Source organism: Callorhinus ursinus, unplaced genomic scaffold (genome assembly GCF_003265705.2).
Source record: "Callorhinus ursinus isolate GAN/ISIS: 27379988/994484 unplaced genomic scaffold, GSC_fseal_2.0 scaffold25, whole genome shotgun sequence".
Classification (NCBI taxonomy): Eukaryota; Metazoa; Chordata; class Mammalia; order Carnivora; family Otariidae; genus Callorhinus; species Callorhinus ursinus.
The window spans coordinates 24,193,403-24,214,942 of record NW_027397087.1 but is presented as its reverse complement, the minus strand read 5'-3'; the positions used below and the strand labels follow the sequence as shown (position 1 = coordinate 24,214,942).

Here is a 21,540-nt window from a genome sequence, read left to right as displayed (position 1 = left end):
ACACACACACACACACACACACACACACACACACACACACACACACACACACCACTGTATACCACATCTTTATCCATTCAGATGTCAGTGGACATCTTGACTCTTTCTATAGTTTGGCTATTGTGGACATTGATGCTATAATCATTGGGGTAAATACCCAGTAGAGCAATTGCTGGGTTATAGGGTAGCTCTATTTTCAACTTTTTGAGGAGCCTTCATACTGTTTTCCAGAGTGGCTGCACCAGCTTGCATTCCCACCAGTGCTGTTAAGAGTGTTCCCCTTTCTCTGTATTCTCACCAACACCTGTTGTTTCCTGACTTGTTAATTTTAGCCATTCTGACTGGTGTGAGGTGGTATCTCATTGTGCTTTTGATTTGTATTTCCCTGATGCCAAGTGATGTTGAGCATTTATTCATGTGTCTCTTGGCCATTCATACGTTGTCTTTGGAGAAATGTTTGTTCTTGTCTTCTGCCCATTTCTTGATTGGATTATTTGTTCTTTGGGCGTTGAGTTTGATAAGTTTTTTATAGATTTTGGATACTAGCCCTTTATCTGATAAGACATTTGCAAATATCTTCTCCCATTCTGTTGGTTGTCTTTTGGTTTTGTTGACTGTTTCCTTTGCTGTGCAAAAGCTTTTTATCTTGATGAAGTCCCAATAGTTCATTTTTGCCTTTGTTTCCCTTGCCTTTGGAGAACTGTCTAGCAAGAAGTTGCTGCGGCCAAGGTCACAGAGGTTGCTGCCTGTGTTCTCTAGCATTTTGATGGGATTCTTGTCTCACATTTAGGTCTTTCATCCATTTTGAGTCTATTTTTGTGTGTGGTGTAAGGAAATGGTCCAGTTTCATTCTTTGGCATGTGGCTGTCCAATTTTCCTAGCACCATTTGTCGAAGAACCTTTTTTCCTTTGGATATTCTTTCCTGCTTTGTCGAAGATTAGTTGACCATAGACTTGAGGGTCCATTTCTTGGTTCTCTGTTCTGTTCCATTGATCTATGTATCTGTTTTTGTGCCAGTATCATACTGTCTTGATGATTACAGCTTTGTAATAATAGAGCTTGAAGTCTGAAATTGTGATGCCACCAGCTTTGGTTTTCTTTTTCAGCATTCCTTTGGCTATTTGGGGTCTTGTCTTGTTCCATATGAATTTTAGGATTATTTGTTCTAGCTCTGTGAAAAAAGTTGATGGTATTTTTTTTAAAGATTTTATTTATTTGAGAGAGAGAGTACAAGTGAGAGAGCACAAGCAGGGGGAGCAGCAGAGGAAGAGGGAGAAGCAGACTCCCCGCTGAGCAGGGAGCCCGAGGTGGGGCTCTATCCCAGGACCCTGGGATCATGACCTGAGCCAAAGGCAGATGCTTAATTGAGCCACCCAGGCACCCCAAGTTGATGGTATTTTGAAAGGGATTGCATTGATGTATAGATTGCCCTAGGTAGCATAGACATTTTAACAATATTTGTTCTTCCAATCCATGAGCATGGCACATTTTTCCATTTCTTTGTGTCTTCCTCAGTTTCTTTCATGAGTGTTCTATAGTTTTCTGAGTACAGATCCTTTGCTGCTTTGGTTAGGTTTATTCCTAGGTATCTTAGAGTTTTTGGTGCAATTGTAAATGGAATCGACTCCTTAATTTCTCTTTCTGCTGTCTCGTTGTATAGAAATGCAATTGGTTTCTGTGCATTGATTTTATTTCCTGCCATGTTGCTGAATTCCTGTATAAGTTTTAGCAGTTTTAGGGTTTTCCACATGAAGTATCATGTCATTTACAAAGAGTGAGGATTTGACTTCTTTGCCGATTTGAATGCCTTTTATTTCTTTTGTTGTCTGATTGCTGAGGCTAGGACTTCTAGTACTATGTTGAACAACAGTGATAGTGGACATCCCTGCTGTGTTCCTGACCCTAAGGGGAAAGCTCTTAGTTTTTCCCCAATGAGAATGATACTCACTGTTGGCTTTTCATATATGGCTTTTATGATATTGAAGTATGTTTCCTCTGTCCCTACACTGTGAAGAGTTTTAATCAAGAAAGGATGCTGTACTTTGTTATATGCTTTTCCTGCATCTATTGAGAGGATCATACAGTTCTTGTCCTTTCTTTTATTAATGTAGTGTATTACGTTGATTGATTTGCGGACGTTGAACCACCCTTGCAGCCCAGGAATAAATCCTCTTAGTCGTGGTGAATAATCCTTTTAATGTACTGTTGGATCCTATTGGCTAGTATTTTGGTGAGAATTTTTGCATCCATGTTCATCAGGGATATTGGTCTGTAATTCTCCTTTTTGGTGGGGTCTTTGTCTCGTTTGGGGATCAAGGTGGTGCTGGCCTCATAGAAAGAGTTTGGAACTTTTCCTTCCATTTCTGTGTTTTGAAACAGCTTCAGAAGAATAGGTATTAATTCTTCTTTACATGTTTGGTAGAATTCCCCTAGGAAACCATCCGGTCCTGGACTCTTGTTTGTTGGGAGGTTTTTGATTACTGCTTTAATTTCCTTGCTAAAAGAAATGTAGTTTAATGTAAAGACACAGATAGTTTAAAAGGATGGTAAAGCATGTATCACAAAATGCCAATCAGAATGTTAGAGTGACCATATTAATATTAAAGAATGTATATCAGTTCACAGAATATTACTGTGGACAAGGAGGGACCTTTTACTTTATCATGGAGAAATAATCCTAAATGTTAGTTAATAATGCAGTTAGTAATAGAGCTGTGAAATACATTAAGCAGAAACTGACAAAACTGAAAGGGTAACTGGAAAAATCTACAAATTATAGTTGGAGGTACACTTGTTTCTGAGTAGAGAAGTTGACTGATATGTTGATAGAGCAAGTAGATAGAAAACCAGTTAGGATATAGGCCACTTGAACACCACTCTGAACCAACCTGACCTAATTGACATTTATAGAGCTCTCCACTCAAAAGTAGCAGATATACATTCTTTTCAAGTGTACATGAACATTTGCTAACATATGCTAGGCTATAAAAGAAGTCCCAATAAGTTTAAAAGGATTGAAATTATATAGAATAAGTTCTTGGCTCTAAAGGAAATTGAATTAGAAATCAGTAACAAAAAGTCTGGAAAATTCTGAAATTTTTAGAAATTATATCACATCAAATAATGCAATTGAGAACTATTTTGAAGTGAATAACAAAAACACAAAATAATAAAATTTGTTAGATTCAGCTTAAGCTGAATAATCACTGGAAGAAATTTAATGCAAGGAAAGTTAAAGGATGTTCTTTGGTTAGAAAAAGGTTGGAAACCAGATGGAAATTTAGATCTATACAAAGAAGTGAAGAGTGCACAGGAAACATTTGCTAACAACAAAGAATTTGAAGTTTTAAATGATCATATTAGAAAAGAAGAAAGTTCTAGAAATCAGTCACATAAGCTTCCACCTTAAAAAGCTAGACCGGGAAGTACAAATTAAACTCTAAGTAAATAGAAGGAATCAAGTAACAAGAGAGATATCAATGATATAAAAACAAGAGGAAATCAGTAGAAAAGCTTAACTGATAAACCTCTAGCTAGTCCAATCAAGAAATAAAGAGAAAACACAAATTAACAGTACCAGGAATGAAAGGGGATATTACTACACACATTAGTAGTTTAAATTTTGAGCACATTGAGCCAATAAATTCAACAGCCAATTTAATGGGCCAATTCCTTTACAGATACAAATTAAGAAAAACAAACAGAAATAGAATAGTAGGTGTGTATATGATGGTATTAGATTGATACTTAATAATTTTCCATCAAGGAGTTCAAGCCCAGATATTTCACAATAGAAGTCTAAGCATTTAAGAAAGAAAAAAAAAAAACAATCTTACACAAAGCTCTTAAGAAAATAAAGGAGAAGGGAATACTTCTTCACACATTCTGTCAGAGCAGCATTACCCTGATACCCACACCAGACAAAGACATTACAGGAAAACTAAACTACAAGCCAATATATATATATATATATATATATAATATATATATAACTTAAATATATATGCAAAATTTCTTAAACAAAATATTAAGTCAAACTCAGCAATATATAAAAGAAGATAACACATCATGGTCATAGCATAATCAGGCAAGAAAAAGAAATGAAAGACATACAGACTATAAAGGAAATAAACTGCATTTATTTGTAGGTGACATTGAGAGTAGGCTTAGAAAATCCTGATGAATCTAGGAAAAGTTACAAAATTAATAAGTAAATTTACCAAGGATATAGGATAGATACAAAGTCAGTATGAAAAAAATTAGTCGTATCTTATACAATACCAATGAACATTTAGAAAATGAAATTTTAAAAAGCCCTCTAAAAATATCATTAAGAATAGAAAATACTTAGAATAAATTTAATAAAATATGCACAAGAGATATATGAATACTATAAAACATTGCCAAGAAAAATTAAATGTCTAAATGCAGAAATATACTGTGTTTATTGTTTGGAAGACTCAATATATACTGTCAGTTTTCCCCAAATTGTTCTGCAGAGTCAGTCAGTGCAGCCCCTATTGAAATCTCAATGGGGATTTATCTAGTAATTGATAAACTGATTCTGATAGGCTGAAATGTAAAGAACCTAGAATAGTCAAAAGAATTTTCAAAAAAGAACAAAGCTAAAGGATTTTGATTTAAAGCCACAGTAGTCAAGATAGTGTCCTCTTGACCTAAGGAGAGAGTCCTTAGGGTCAGTTGATTTTCACAAAAGTCCCGAGAAAGAGCAGTCTGACAAATGGTACTGGCATAATTAATTGGATATCCATATAGAAAAAAAAAATCAAACCTCAGCCTGTACACTACACCTTATATAAAAATTAGCTGAAAATAGATAATAAATCTGTATGCTTAAGGCTAAAACTTAAAACTTCTAGAAAAAAAGAAATTTTTGTCACTTTGGCATAGGCAACAATTTTTTAGGATACAAAAATACCCTACAAAATTTATCAACTGGACTCTGTCAAATTAAAATCTCAAAAGACACAGTTAAGAAAATGTAAAAAGCCAATCAAAAACTAGTGATGTAATGTATGGTGATTAACATAACATAAAAAAAAATGAAAAAAGAAATGTAAAAAGCCAGAGACTGTGCAAAAATGTCAGCAGTACATCTGACAAAAACTTCTCTAGAATATACAAAGAACTATTTTATCTTAAAAAAAATGCATGAGCTCCAGTTAAAAAATGGGCAAAGCATTTGAAAAGATATTAAAAAATATTTTGGATTTTGGGGTAGAGAAATACTTTGAATATGACATATCTTTTAACTATTAAAATTTGATATATTTCACTATATGAAAATTAAAAGTAAAAGACACCTTAAAGTGAAGACAGTTATAAACTTTGAGACAGTATTCACAATACATAAAACTAATAAGGAATTGTTTTCAAGAAATAGAGTAATCCTTTTCCTATTTAGAACAGCTAATAAAAACCAACCTCGCGTCAAAATATAAAATTTTCTTTTGGTTAAAAGATTTTATTTATTTGAGAGAGAGAGCGTGCGTGTGTGTGCACACATGAGCACGAGCTGGTGGGGGGGACCAGAGGAAGAGGGAGAAGCAGACTCCCTGCTGAGCAGGGAGCCAGATGTGGGGCTTGAACCCAGGACCCTGAGATCATGACCTGAGCTGAAGGCAGACACTTAACTGAGCCACACAGGCACCCCGAAATACAAGTTGTTTTTTTTTTTTTTAAGATTTTATTTATTTATCCGACAGAGAGAGAGACAGCGAGAGAGGGAACACAGGCTAGGGAGAGTGGGAGAGGGAGAAGCAGGCCTCCCGCCGAGCAGGGAGCCCGACGCAGGGCTCAATCCCAGGACCCTGGAATCATGACCTGAGCCGAAGGCAGATGCTTAAGTGACTGAGCCACCCAGGCGCCCCATAAATTTTTTAAATATAAATATTTAAAAGTACCTATGTGTATGTTTATATGTGTGTCTGCATGTGCATGTTTGTGTGTGCATTTGGAGGCATTGGAGAGAGAACAAGGCTGTGAGGAATTATGGGGCTGGATCTTAGGAAAATATGAGAACGCCTAGACAAGTGAGCATGGCCTTTGGGGCTATCTTTTCTCCAGGTGTATCTTCTAGTTCTCGATAAGGTAGCGGAGAGACTGAGAAGCTGAGTAGAACTCTGCAGATTCTTGAGGCTAAGGATAAAAATAGTACTTACGGCCTCTCAGAAGGGCTTTAGGTTGGGATCTTGAAGGGCTACTCCCTGGGAGTAAGGGTGAGTCAAAAAATGTTCTACCTCCTTCTGTCACGGGGATTAAAATTCTGTATCACAGATGCTTAATGTCTAATTAGAGTAAGGTGATCCAGGATTACTAGTGCATCAAGCCTAACTGATTGCCAGAAGAAAAAATAAATCTTGTCTTGAGAAAGGTATCATCACCTGAAGCCTAAAATTGTATCTGAGGTTTTTCATGTATGTTGTCTGGCACTCAGTTAAAAATAATAAGCCTATGAACAAACAAGACAACATGATGGAAGAATAAGAGGGGAAAACTATTGTATATTAAACATCAGTGATACAAGAATAAATGACACAGAGTATACACCCTCAGAGAGCTTACATTCTAGCTGGGATGCCAGACATGTAAACAACCTAAAGTTTTCCATATAATGAAATGATCAGACACATACAGACTTCAACATGGTCAAATACATAAAGATGGAATTTAAAATTACAGCAGAAAACTGAAAATGAAAAAAAGAGCCTGATGAAAATTCTAGAATTGAAAAGTATAACAGCAGAAATAAAGAATTTGATGGGTTTAGAGCTGGATGGTGTATCATAAGAAAACAGAGTGAACCACTAAGAAACAAAAGGATAGAAAAATACAAAAAAGATAGATAAGGGATTCCTTAAAAAGGTCTAGCATATGTATAATTGATATCTCAGGGGGAAAAAAGTGAGAGTGAAATAGGGACAGATATGGCAGAGAGTTTTCCAAATATGATAGAGGATATCAACAAATTTGGTAAACCCTGCAATTAGAGTAGGATAAATACTTTCCAATGAAAGTAACACCCTAGCATATTATTAGAAAAGTCTAAAAACCAAAAGATATATACTCTTAAAAGCAACCAATAATAAAAGTCCAGTCACCTTCAAAGAAGCAACAGTTGAAATGACAGCTCATTTTTCATTGGAGACTGTTGAAAACAGAAGACAGTGCAGTATGCTGAAACTGAGTAACTGCCATCCTAGAATGCTGTACTCAGTGAAAATAAATAAAGGTAAAATGAAGGCAGTAACTGAGAGAACAAACATGGAGTTGTCAAGGGAGAAGGAAAGTATAAAATGTGAGTGTAAATTTGGAATTGTGGCTTAAAATCTAATTTAATTTGAATTCTCTGTTACTATGTCATCAAAATTCACTTAAAATGGAGCTCTTAGATGTCAGCAAATGTTTAAGTGCTTGGGTTCAGTAGCAGTGCTGATTCTTTAAACAAATACATACTGCTGGGCACCTGGGTGGCTTAGATGGTTGGGCGTCTGCCTTCGACTCAGGTCATGATCCCAGGGTCCTGGGATCGAGTCCCGCATCGGGCTTCCTGCTCCTTGGGAGCCTACTTCTCCCTCTGCCTCTCTCTCTCTCTGTCTCTCATGAGTAAATAAATTAAAAAAATCTTAAAAAACAAAACAAATACATACTGAATATCTACTGTTTGCCTGCCAAGTCTGTGTTAGGTGATAGCAGTATATCGAGAAGCAAACACAGAGGTAGTTTCTTCTTTCTGGAGCTCATATTCTAGTGGTTGAAGTAATGATGGTGGGCTGGGGACAGAAATTAAACCAATCACCACCTAATAAACTAAAGTCGCACTATGTAAGGGACATGGGAATATGGTTCCGTGAGGTGGTATGATGGATAAATTGACCTTTGCTAAGTCTGAAGGGAGAAGTTAGCTAGGTCAGGAGAGACAATGGTAGTGTGTGCAGAGACCGTCAGGAGACAGACGATGGTGGAGGATTGGAAAGAAGGCCTGTTTAACTGTAGCACAGAGAGCAAGAGTTGAGTTCTGTGGTAGATAGTCTCTCTCTTTGAAATAATATAGAACGAGAAGAAACTGGGCAGGTAAGCAGAGACTGCAATGCTAATTTGGTGGCACATGTAAAGGATTTAGGACTTTATCCTTAGAGCAGGAGGAAGCCTTGAAATCTATTGTACAGGTGGGTTATATTTGCAAATTTGCATTTTGAAAAGATTGCATGCAGTATGGAGAATAGAGTGAAGGCCAGTAGTGGATATGGATGGATTATATTGCTATTATTGCAGTATTCTAGGTAGTAAGTGATGGTAGCTTGGGGTGATGTGCTTGCGCCCTAGATAATGGGCATATTCCCTAGGTATTTAAGGGATCAATTTGACAGGACTGGGTAATAGATTGGGTATTAGAGGGAGATAGAAGACAATATCAAAGTATTATAAACAACTATAAGACTTGCTTTATATTTAAATGATTACATATTAAAAGGTAGGTTTTGAAAATGTTTAAAAGTGGAAGAATTGCTTGAATAAATTACAGATCACCTATACAGTGGAATGTTATGAGGCTCAAAGTGAGGTTTATGAAGAATTTTTAACGGTGTGGGGGAATACCTGTGGTGTTCCATAATAAAATAGAATATGAAATTCTACATAATGTGTTCTTAGCTATGTAAATTTATAATAATAGTGAAGCATACTAATTATCAGAAATGACTTTTTTTTTGACATATAGACACCTCAAGAAGAACATGCTGTTAATGGTCCAGAACACCTGAGGAAAAAACGTACAACTTCAGCTGAAAGAAATACTTGTCAGCTTTATATTCAGACTGATCATCTGTTCTTTAAATATTATGGAACACGAGAAGCTGTGATTGCCCAGGTATTTATAATTTTGCTACTATTTTAGGAGTTCTCATACTGTTTCATTACACCTCTATTTTCCTCTAAGAATTAAAGTTAAGGCATATCCCTTTTTTGGAAAAAAAAATACATATTTTCAATAATTATAAAATATGTAGGATAAGTACACAGACTAAAAGACCAGTTAGGATATTTTAGAATCCTCCAAAACAGGTGTAAGAAAATGATTTCATGAAGATGATGACACTGGAGCTTAGCTTTGAAAAGAGGGTGAAATTTTCAGCTGTGGTCCTAAAGGAGGGAAGAATAGAGGAATCCTTCTAACGAGAACTATCTAATTTCTATTCTGTATTCCCATTGTACTTAGTGCTTGTTTTTTGTTTTTATTTTTGTTTTGTACTCAGCACTTTCAGAGTTGTGCTATTTGCGTTTTTTGTCTTCTCACCTTTATTAAAGTAAAAAGTTTTTGGAGAGACTCTTCAAAATGTCCTTTCTGTTGAAGATTCCCAGTGAGAATTTGATAATGCATTTTGACTCCAAATTTGATTTGAGACTAAGAGAATGTAGGTCCCACTAGTATAAATGGTGAACTCATTTTGATGGTGGCGATGAGCTTAATTTTAGATGTGTTTAAGAGCCAAGTGGTCATTCCTTAGGATATTGAAAATGTAGATCTGGAGCTTGGGAGAAGTTAGCCCAACCTTAAGCTTTCTGCATAGAATTTAAGGATACAAAAGATGGAGTTGAAGTAATGGGAGAGAATGAAATTAAAAGGGAAGAAACTGGGGGGATAATATCTATATATAGTGAATAGGATGAGGAAGAGAAGCTATGGGGTAAAACATAATAGTAAAACAGGTAGGAGATTAAATGGAATTAGCCAAGGAAGAAACAAGTTTCAAAACCAGATGCATGGCTAACGGTGTCATATTGCAGAAAGATCAAAGAGAATGACTACAGTGTGTTAATTTGCTAGATGCCGGGGGGCGGGGGCGGGGGGGAGTCCTTTCACGTGTATATCAAATCAAATCAAGATTATATCAGATCAAATCAAGATGTACACTTTAAACACCTTACAGTTTTATTTGTCAATTATACCTCAATAATACTGAAAAAAAATGACTACAAAAGGTAGCTGGTTTTTATTTACTAGAAGATTTTTGATGAGTTTTAAGCTGATAGAGTTGTGAGGGTGAAAACGTTGCAAACAGTAATAAATGGGTTGGCCAAAGCAGTGAGGGTTTTAAGAAATGTGAAAAATAGAAACAAATATGGTGACTTAGAAGTAATATGGGGGTGGAAGGAGGACAGAGAATAGATGAGTAAGTTGGTAGGAAGAGGAAAATAATCCAATAGAAAAGCAATGTAAGATATAAGAGAAAAATTGATAGGGAACAGTGTTCTTGACGTTCTAGTAAGGATTGGGATGAGAATAAAGAAAAGCTTCCTTTTAAGGAAGAATTACCCTTTGAGGAAGATAGAAATGGATGAATATAGAAAAATTTGAAGGTAAAGAGGGAGGGAAGTAAAGATGAAGTCTCAGTAAAGTATGAAGTATAATCATCTGTGGAGGAATGTTTGAACTACCACCGTTGGGAATGGAGTAGAAACAGAATTGGATAAGGGATTACCAAGCCAAGCTGAGGTTCAATAGCATGAATTTATAATGGACCTTGTCAGCACCGTTAGAACTTTATCAGTTTGGCAGCCTGGGCTACTTTTGAAATTATTGTTAATACTTCTATTTGACTATCTTAAGTTTATATAATTTCTTTGAAAATAATTTTAAAAGAATATATACATGTTTTTACATAAACTATAGCAAGAATGCTTTTTATAAATGAAGATGGGAAAGTGGTTTAGAAGCCAGAGAATTTAGTTGGGAGTCAGCTAGGTAAATAGAGAATCCCTTTATGTTCTGTCACCATGTTTAATTTTCTCCTAGAATTTAGCAAATCTTTTTTTTTAAAGATTTTATTTATTTATTTATTTGACAGGGAGAGAGAGAGAGCACAAACAGGGGGAGTGGCAGGCAGAGGGAGAGGGAGAAACAGGCTCCCCGCAGAGAAGGGGAGCCTGATGTGGGACTCAGTCCCAGGACCCTGGGAGCATGACCTGAGCTGAAGGCAGATGCTTAACCAACTGAGCCACCCAGGTGCCCTAGAATTTAGCAAATCTTAATGTATCTTATTTATATTTGCGTTACTTCCTCTCTCCCATCACCCTCTAGAGTATCTTTGTAAATTTATAGGGACCTTTTCTGTTTTTCACCATTGTGTCCCCAGCACCTAAAACAGTGCCTAGCATATAATAAGTGGTCAACAAAACTTTTAAAGATTATGTGTACTAGTGCAGCAATAGAAAGCCTGAAGTCAGAGGATGACTGAGTGTCCTGACATTATCAGGGAAGTTTTTTTTTTTTGGAGGGAGAGAGCACGAGAGAGTGGGAGTGGGGCACGGGAGTGGGCAGAGGGAGAGAGCGAATCCCAAGCAGGCTCCATGCCCAGCGCAGAGCCTGATGTGGGGGCCCGATCCCATGACCCCGAGATTATGACCTGAGCTGAAATCAAGAGTCAGACGCTTAACCCACTGAGCCACCCAGGCACCCCTATCAGGGAAGTTCTTACAGGAGATGTTTGAACTGAATCTGATGGATAAAGATACTCATAAGGAAATAGCATGTGAAAAGGCACGGAGGTCTGACCTTGCAGGATTGATTGAGGAAACAAAGTTTTATATGATTGAAGCAAGAGTGATGTTTGTTTCTGGCTGGAGAAGGGTCTGGAAAAGCCACAGAATCTTCCCTCTTAGCCCCACCTCACTAATCTGTTTCATCTTTTCATCCACTATATAATGTAGACATTTTAAAATTTGAGTGTGGTGGAACATTCTTGATTCGGAAAATGGAAATTCACAGCTTTATTCACATTTTAATATTGCCTCTAAAATGTTATTCTTTTTTTTAAATCTATAGATATCTAGTCACGTTAAAGCAATTGATACGATTTACCAGACTACAGACTTCTCCGGAATCCGTAACATCAGTTTCATGGTGAAACGAATAAGAGTAAGGAATTTCAATAGTTAAGAACATTACGAAAGAGAAACAAGGACCTTGTTTATAAAAAGAAAAATGCTTTTTACTTCATTTTTATGCCTTAATAGTTTAGATTGTTTTGCTGATCCAGTTTATCTTTATTCTTGGCTTTTACACAACATGCGCAGACGCACACAGAGACACACACAGGGATACTAGGTTTATCATGTAAAAATGAAATCTATAGGACTTTAATCTGGACTGCAAAAGAGGTACTGTCATCCTGTATTCTGATTAATATGCCAGTTAGAAAGCCCTAGTCTCTCAAAAACTACAGATAGAGTACTTGACATTCTGCACCCCCCTTATCATTTCCCAGGTTTTTTTTTTTTTTTTTTAAGATTTTATTTATTTGAGAGAGAGAGAGCACAAGATGGGGGAGGGTCAGAGGGAGAAGCAGACTCCCCACTAAGCAGGGAGCCCGATGCGGGACACGATTCCAGGACTCTGGGATTATGACCTGAATTGAAGGCAGTCACTTAACCAACTAAGCCACCCTGGCGCCCTATCATTTCCCAGTTTTTAAAGATTTGCCTTGTGCAGTATTTTTCAGAGTGTGTCCCATTTGGTGCTCTAGAGGAGGGAAGGATAGATAGAATGGTTAAATAAAATTGGAAGTTGGAAAAACACTTACTACTATGCTCTCTTCTTGTAAATTCATAGTACACACTAACATATCTCAAATTTTGATAAGTCCTTCAGGAGAGAAACTCATAATTTTCAAAACTCATTTGACCATGGAACCTTTTCTGTATTAATGTCAACTGAGAGTCCAAAGAACTGTAAAACACATTTTGAGAAATGCTCACCTAGAGCCACAGGTTCACTGATGATTAATGTTAGTGTTATAAATTTAAATAAGTAGATATTAAATTACTAACAGAATTGGGTTGTTTCATAAATTTTCCAAATATGAATTCTTGCTATGTGTATAGGCTTTTAAGAATCTGAATTGATAAGCTAGATAAATAGCTTGAGTTTAAAAAAAAATCATTTTACAAAAGTATTTGCCATAAGATTTCTTTATATTTGTGCTTCTAATTTTCTTAAAATATGATTGACTAATTTATAGTTTTTGTTCATGCATGTTATATATTTAATAGCGTAGTTAAAAGTGGTCCTTAGTAATATGATTAAATGTTAAATTGGACTTTAAGGTGAAATGTGGTTTGTAGATAAACAGTATAAGAATTGTTCATAATCAGTTGCTTTCCTGTATTTTGAGAGTAACTTAAGTCCTTAAATGAGCAAGTAAAAGTGATAATAATTATTGTTTAGTAGGCAAAGCAATAAAATGCAAACTAGTGAAAAGTAAGGAATACCAGAACAAATTATAGTGAAGCACTTTTTTTTTTTTTAGTACAATGATTTGCATTATGAAGAAATGCATGTATATGAATGGATAGTGTGGCATTTGGTTGTTTTCAAGCTTTTAACTAAATCTCATCTGAAGATTCCTTCTGACCCATTAATTTGAAATTTATATCAGTAAACATTTAAATATTATCTCATTTTTAATATAGTTAACTACAACTTAGATGCAATATTTTTTGGAGCCAATATTATAAAAATCTGAGGGAATTTCATTTCACTATTTACTGGGAAAAAGCCATCTATAGCATGTCTCTAAGCATGGGCTATTTATAATATATAGCGTGATTGCTTTTGGATTTTTTTTGTTAGATGACCATTACTGATTGTTTTTAGTTGTTAATAGAGAAACCATAAATCTGTCCTTAAGCAGTTGCCCGCAGTAGTGTTTTTGTGATCCTGCTTCTGAGCCTCTTGGTTTTACTGAAGAGTGTGGAACCTAGAAAGACCTGCAGTTCTCATTTTATCAACGTTATATCCTCCCTTTACTACTAACATTTTCAATAGACTGAGGACTGCCTTCTAAAAAATGTTTATTACTTTCATGCATATGCATATCCCTTTTTATTCTGTATCAACAGTTGTATATGTAATTTTCTGACTTGGGGAAAGCCAAATTGTTCTAGAACTTCAGAGGACAGGCAGGGGTCTCTGAAAGGAGGCAGAGGCTAATAAATGAAGTTTTTGTTTAGTAGAACAAGTAGAAGTAGTTCAGTAGAACTGATTATTCTTCAGATGGTGAAGGAGGAACCTGCACTAGGAGTACAGTAGCTAAGTATCAAAAGAAGCATTCTGGAGGAACTGAGCTTGATACAGTAAGAGAAGAGAATGGGGAGTAAAAAAAAATTCTTGCCCACATTTGGGGAAAAAAATTGAACTTGCATTTTGTTGGGCTTGACTCGTATGATTTTGGGCAAGCAGAACCGAGGAAATGATTTGGCTGTTGAATTGATGGTCTTGGGTTTGATAACAATTTTATGTTCTAGTAATTAGCTAAAATTAAGGGGTTTATATCCTTATACTTTCCACCATGTGCAGGAGATTAGTACTGAAAGAGACTTGCTCACATGATTAAATTTGAGAAACTGTACTTCCTTTATTGGAAATTTTGAAAGCAGAACTTGTTTTTCCATCCCAAGTGTTCATTGTTTAGAAATTTGGTTGATACTTGCCCAGAAATTTTTAACATACTCAATTTTAATTCTCCTACTCAGCCTTTCTTTTTTCCTTTTTTCTTTTTTTTTTTTTCTTTTTGGCTTCTATGATCAGCTCAGGGATGGGGGCAGTGGGAACAATTGTAGAAGCTTTAATTCAGGCCTGATTTCCCTTGGGTTCCAAGCGTATTGTCCAGGCGGATGCAGAAGAAGGTGAGCAAAGACTTTACACATAGGCTCTGCTAACATTAATTGCCTATTTAAATAGTTGTCTTGGATTTTAGATCAACACAACTGCTGATGAAAAGGACTCTACAAATCCCTTCCGTTTCCCAAATATTGGTGTGGAGAAGTTTCTGGAATTGAATTCTGAGCAGAATCATGATGACTACTGTTTGGCCTATGTCTTCACAGACCGAGATTTTGATGATGGTGTTCTTGGTCTGGCTTGGGTTGGAGCACCTTCAGGTAGTTTATCCAGCTATGTCTTGGCTTAATACTTCAAACAAGCAATTTTCAGGGCACATTACATTTTATAAAAGTGTAGTAGAAACTGATGCCTGTACAATATCTTAATTTAAAGAGCTTGAGTTAGGCAAGAGTCATAAGCATAATGTAAGTAGAAAAATAGATGGACTAGGTTTTTATTTTGAAATGAGTACTAACAGGGAGATAGCCTGACATTTGGTATATTCAGTGGCTGAAATAATTTCATGAGGAAAAAGTGGTGCTTATTTCTGAAAACAAAAATGAAATACTAATTTTTTCATAGAAGTTAATATTATTAATTAAAAAAAAGTATTTTTCTGGGAAAGAGGTCCTTAGAATTAAAAGGGGAAAACTATGTTCTTGCTTCTGTTCTGCAATGAGATAGCAGAGAAACCCCAGTCAGAAGCAGTAGGTAGAAAAGAAAGACTGCCCTTATTATTATTTTATTTATAGCCTTTATTTTAACAAAAGGTAAGTGTTGCCTGAAAAGAGATGTAAGCAGGAGGCCTCAGTACCCTCAGCCCCAGTACCCTCAGCTCCGCTACCCTCACCACCTGGGCCCAAACTCTGCTGGGGTCTCTCCTTAACCATGGAAACTGCTGTCACTAACAAAGCTGGGATAGGATAATCCCCTTTCCATTACAGTGGGGGTAGGGGGACTGTAATTTACAGTCTAATAAGTTCAGGAACCTAGTTTAGAGAAACACAAATTTATTAATTGAAAGATTGGGTAGAAACAATCCTAGGAATATAAATTTTGCCATAAAGAGTTTGATCAGTAGTCTGTTATCTTTTGAGCTATATATGGTAATATCTCTTCTGATGTATCATTTCTATCTTTTTAAAAGATAGAATGCTTTATGCAGGGTAAGGGAAGCTTTTCTATTCCTGTTCTTTAATTAGTTTATTGTTTGATCTGTGATGTATATTTTAACATTTTAAGTAGTAGTATATTTTAGCTTTTATATTTCTTGCTTTATTTTTAAAGCCAGCAATGAATATTACTTTCACAATTTTCAAAGCTTCTTTTGTTTTTCTTCCACATTTTCATGATGTCATTAAAGTGCAGATTTATGTCATGAACTATATATCATAGTACAGTATTTTTGGAGATTTATATTTGTCTCTTAGGTTGATCTGTCCTGGTTTTGTGTTACTTGCATTGTCAGCAGATTGTATAATCTCACTCTTTCCTATGATAATTTTACGTTTTATAACTTGTATATTCTGAAATTTCTTTTCCCCTTCTTGAATAAGTTGGATGATTTATTATAAAGTTTATGGTTTCTTCTACTTATTCATTAGTAAGTACTGTGAAAATTCAAGGATTCATTTGATTGTTTGTTGTAAATTACCATTAGTATACTAAATTACTATATTTTCAAAGTGTCTTCCTTAACTGTAACAGCATCAGCATCAGCATCACCTGGGAACTTGTTAGAAATGCAAATTTTTGGACCCCACCCAAGTCTACTGAATCAGAAACTCTAGGTGTAAAGTGGAGCAGTCTTTGTTTGAACAAGGCTTCCAGGTGATTCTGATTCACATTCAAGTTTGAGAACTACCATATTCATATTTTTGTCTCTAAGGAAACTTACTCATAGAATGGCTTCTGGGCAAGTGATTGGATGATTTCAAACCAGAAACTGTTTTACATTTTCAGCTTCAGACTTTTGTTCATTAGGAATGTAATGCTCCTGAAGGAGCTTGGTCAGTTTTTTAAAATCTTCAGATAGCCTCATATCTATAGATGCAAAAATAGACTGTATTTTTTTTTAAGATTTTATTTATTTATTCATGAGAGACGGGGGGGGGGAGAGAGAGAGAGAAGGAGAGGGAGAAGCAGGCTCCCAAGGAGCAGGGAGCCCGATGCGGGACTCAATCCTAGCACCCTGGGATCATGACCTGAGCCGAAGGCAGACGCTTAACCATCTGAGCCACCCAGGCGCCCAAAAATAGACTGTATTTTTAGGATAGTTTTAGATTCACAGAAAAATTGAGCAAATAGTATGGAGAATTCATGTACACCCCACCCATACATATCATTAACAGTTTGTATTAGTATGGTACATTTGTTACAATTAACAAACCTATGGTTTCCTTATTGTTGACTGATATTCGTAGTTGATTCAGATTTTTTAGTTTATACCTAAGGTCTCTTTTTTGTTCTAGGATCTCATCCAAGATACCACATTACACTTAGTTACCATGTCTCTTTAATCTTTTCTTGACTATTATAGTTTCTTGGGCTTATTTTGCTTTTGATGATTCTTGACAATTTTGAGGAGTACTGGTCAGGTATCTTGTGGGATGCCCCTCTGTTGCAGTCTCTTTGATGTTTTTCTCATGATTAAATTAGGGTAATGGGTTTGGAGGACAATTAGCCTTTATATCTAGTTATTTTGATATTTGGACCACCATTTGTGGTGCTGCTCATTTTACTGAACAGCAGTGGGCAAAGTTCTTGACTGAAAATGGGACATATAACTTGTATTTTTGTCATAGGTCCTTCATCTGATACCCTCTTCCTTTATTCTATGTTAAACCCCCAACTCCAGTTCTTAGAAGCCTTTTTCTAAGAGCTGTTGGGAAGGGGCTAGGGAGAGACAGAAGAATGGGGACCAGAGTGGAAAAGAGAAGGGGATCTTTGTTCTTTTTTTTTTTTCTCCCAATATTTTATTTGAGAGAGAAAGCCCAAGAAAGAGCAGAGAGCACAAGCAGGGAGGTGGGGAGCAGGGTAGAAGCAGACTCCTCACTGAGCAGGGAACCCGATGTGGGGCTCCATCCCAGGACCCTGGGATCATGACCTGAGCCGAAGGTAGATGGTTAACCAACTGAGCCACCCAGGCGCCCTGATCTTTGTTCTTTTGAGCCAGCTTTTTCTAGTATAGTGTACCTGCCTTAACATGACATTGATGGTTTTCTCCTCTTCCCTTTACCCTTTGACTACCTGAACTGAGTTTTATATTTGACTCACATTGTGTTTTTTAAAAAGATTTTTATTTATTTGAGAGAGAGTGCACAAGCGGGGTAAAGGGCAAAGAGATAGGGAGCTCGAGCTGAGCGTGGGGCTCGATCCCAGGACCCTGAGATCATGACCTGAGCCTAAGGTAAACGCTTAACCAACTGAGCCACCCAGGCACCCAACATTGTATTTTTTTATAGGGAAAAATCTATAATTGGTTTTATTGATTATTTCAGTACCCTTCTGAGGTGTAGGTATTATTACCTCCATTCCGCAGATGAGGAAACTTGGATTTAGAGACTTTGTGACTGACCCAGAATCACACAGAACCCAGAGTCTAGACCTTTTGACTCTAGGTTCAGTGCATTTGGTAGTTATTCTACTAAGTATTATATACTATAATATTCTAGCTTTCTCTAAGATGTTTCTGATAAGAAGTTGAAATGTTTCCTGCATTTTAATAGAGGTTTTGTATTGTTGGAATCCATTTTTTTGAAAGAGAAGTTATAAAAGAGTTCTACTCTTTAATATTTAGACATCATTTTGGGTAATTGTCATGGCATAATGGGAAGAGCACTGGTTTGGGAGCTAGGAGACTGGGTTCTTGTCTGTTCTCGCTAAATTTAGGTAAGTCATTTTGCTTCAGTGTGTTTATTTTTCATTGTAATTTCTTCTCTTTGTCCTTTTTGAGACTGCACGTTCCTGTCTACAGATCTTAGTAATTTTTGTGGTTATCTGTTTATTAAAAAGTACCATTTCATAGCTGATCTGTTCAGCTTGTGATCTGTTACTGTTTCTTAGTTTTTTCATTTTTATTTGGCCTAATTAATTTTGATTTTGTTGTATTATTTAGCTTAGTTTCACTTAATTCTACAGATATTTTACTACAAATAGATGGTGGTGTGGAGGGTTTTGTTGTGATGTTAATTTTCACAGAATATTACTCAAATTATTAGCTATAGTCTTCACTGACTCAGTTAAGCTGGGAAAAGCAGTAAAAGTTGAAACATTTGAATAGTAGGTTTCTTGTTTTTAAGTCTTCTTACACTACTTTTTATTCTTATTTAATATCATACTGTAGTTGGGTACTGCCTTGGGTTTCTTTAATCAGGAAAACAGCACCTCCTGCCCAACTCCATAATTAGTGGAAACCACTAGTGAACTGGGCTGGCTTGGACACTCCCATTTGAAATTACACAGGGATTAGAAGGGAGTCAAAAAAAAGGGAATCTGGTCTTCCAAACAAAGTCAGTGTTGATTATGAATCTGGCAAGATTTCTTTAAACTTTTCTTTGTATGAGCACAGTTCTGTGTTAAGCAGGTAGCCTCTTATCATTTAATTTAGAGACTGGAGCATTGATTCCTTAACTAAGTAAATTCCTTATATTAGATAATCTTTTTATTTTACTTCATTTGTGGCACCCTTCCTTTTGAGAGGGGCCATTTTTTTTTAATATATTAATGTGCATTCTGTTCATATATTATCCTTCTTAATGTTATCCTAATGAACATAGTCTCAGTTTGGGCAGGCCACTGAGTAAGGCTAGCTCTGGAATTCATCTCCGTAGTTAATCCTGAACCATTTGTATTCCTCTGACCATTTGTGAAAAACATTTTTTGAGACATTTCAATTGTTAGCAATAGTCTCTTCTGTTTTTCTTAGTTTAGAAATTTTAGTTTGATTTTACATATTAGGATTTAAGGGCATACAGAGCTCAACTTAGGGTTCTCAAGATAACCCACAGCCTATCAAATTCTTAACATGTTTAAAAGTCTAATTATAAGGCTGGGAGATTTACATCATTAGAATATTACAACAGGACAGTTAATACTGGCATTTTGTGCAGTCTGGATTGTTCCATGCAGGATGTTTAACATCTCTTGTCCCTCCCTATTACTTGTGAATACTGTTCTCCAGACATGAAAGACAAAGAAATGCCCTAGGACATTTCCTGATAACCTGTCGGGGAGTGGAACTATTGTCTGATTCAAAATTACTGCTCAGATTAATATTGCATGATCAGTATGCTACTGTTAAGTTTTAAGTGTTTAGGCCTGCTCACATCAAAACTGTACTTGTGGACTCTGTCAGGGTATTATGTTACATTACCCTGTAGTTTTTCTAATTTGGGGCCTGGGGTTAGGGGTCTGTTTTAAAGTTTAGGAGTAATATTCTGTGACTTTAGCTCTCAGGCTGTACTGTAGATAAAAAAAAAATGTCATTATCCTTCTTTGTTGTTTACTGAGCCATCTATCCATCAGTAATAGCTTTTAACTCAAAATAATAAAATTTTGCCCTTCTCATTATTATTCACAATTTGTATTTTGTAATGATGACTACATGTAGTAAAATTTTAAATGTATAATATAAAGCAGTTACTGAACTTGAGCTATGGTTTAGCTATAGGTATATATGATATCACTGATTGAGTTTCTGGCACATCAGAACTAGTTGCATTATTTTGTAAAAAATTAAACCATAACTTAGCATTGGGTAAGGTATGGAATTGTTGAATCACTATATTGTACACCTGAAATTAATGTAACACTTTATGTTAACTATATTGGAATTAAAAAAAATTAGTGCACTACTGCCAAAAAAAAATTAAACCATAACTTATAAAATTAAATATAGTCTTATTTTTTCTGTATAATTGAGTTATTTTAACATATGTTATTAGTTTGTAACAAATACTAAACTTTTCTGTAAGTGATACACATTAAAACCAAAAGCATTTACTAAGATGTTAAACATGATGTAAAATTACAAAGACTGTTTTCAGAAGAGTACATTCAAATTTATGTCTGATCTTCCCTTAAACCGTATAGACCTTAAAAATACAGAAAAATATATTATCAGAGTTTTTAATACATGCTATTTATTTTTTTCTTTTTTTAACTGATAGAGATTTACAGTGTGGAGTCTTTTATGCTTAATTCAAGTTTGACAGTACTGCATTGGACCAATTTGCATATGATAGATCTTCATTAAGGCAGGATATTAATTTACTATTTGTTTAAAACTATTACAGAGTGCTTATTCGTATCTTTTCTAATTTCCAGAAGTAGTGATACAATCCTTAGACTCATCTCCAAAAGAGGAAGTAGCCTAAGAAAATATATTAAATATTCATAAATCATTTGCTGTCAGTTTTCTTTGTAGAAAAGGTAGTAAGTTCTGAATATCATAAAGGTTCTCCATCTTGTGCTGGTTAAAATCTGCATATAGCTCAGTCTTTCAGTTTTCTGTGGCGCTTATTATTTTAGCTTCCTAAATCATAATGGTAATTCGTGTTAAATTTACCTTTTTTTGAAAAAAAAAAAAAAAACTATGAGAGAGAGAGTGAGGGAGAGCACAAGAGGGGGGTAGAGTCAGAGGGAGAAGCAGACTGCCCACTGAGTGTGGAGCCTGATGTGGGGCTTGGTCTTAGGATTCTGGGATCATGACCTGAGCCAAAGGCAGACATTTAACTGACTGAGCCACGCAGGTGTCCCTGTTAAATTTACTTTCTAATGTTTAAAATGAATGGGTAGCAGTTGTAGTGTCATGCCATTCTTGCAAATCTATTTTTCATTGCCTTCTATTATATGC

General features: G+C 35.7%; 1 protein-coding gene across 2 annotated transcripts in view; it reads left to right on the top strand.

The window, feature by feature from the left end:
• ADAM10 (ADAM metallopeptidase domain 10) overlaps positions 1–21,540 on the top strand; it is a 133,300-nt gene that overhangs the window by 78,315 nt on the left and 33,445 nt on the right. For both annotated transcript variants that reach the window (XM_025883568.2, XM_025883567.1), the window contains 3 exons: positions 8,742–8,891; positions 11,847–11,939; positions 14,779–14,962. In XM_025883568.2, the coding sequence (XP_025739353.1) occupies positions 8,742–8,891; positions 11,847–11,939; positions 14,779–14,962 (427 nt within the window). The remainder of the gene's footprint in view (positions 1–8,741; positions 8,892–11,846; positions 11,940–14,778; positions 14,963–21,540) is intronic.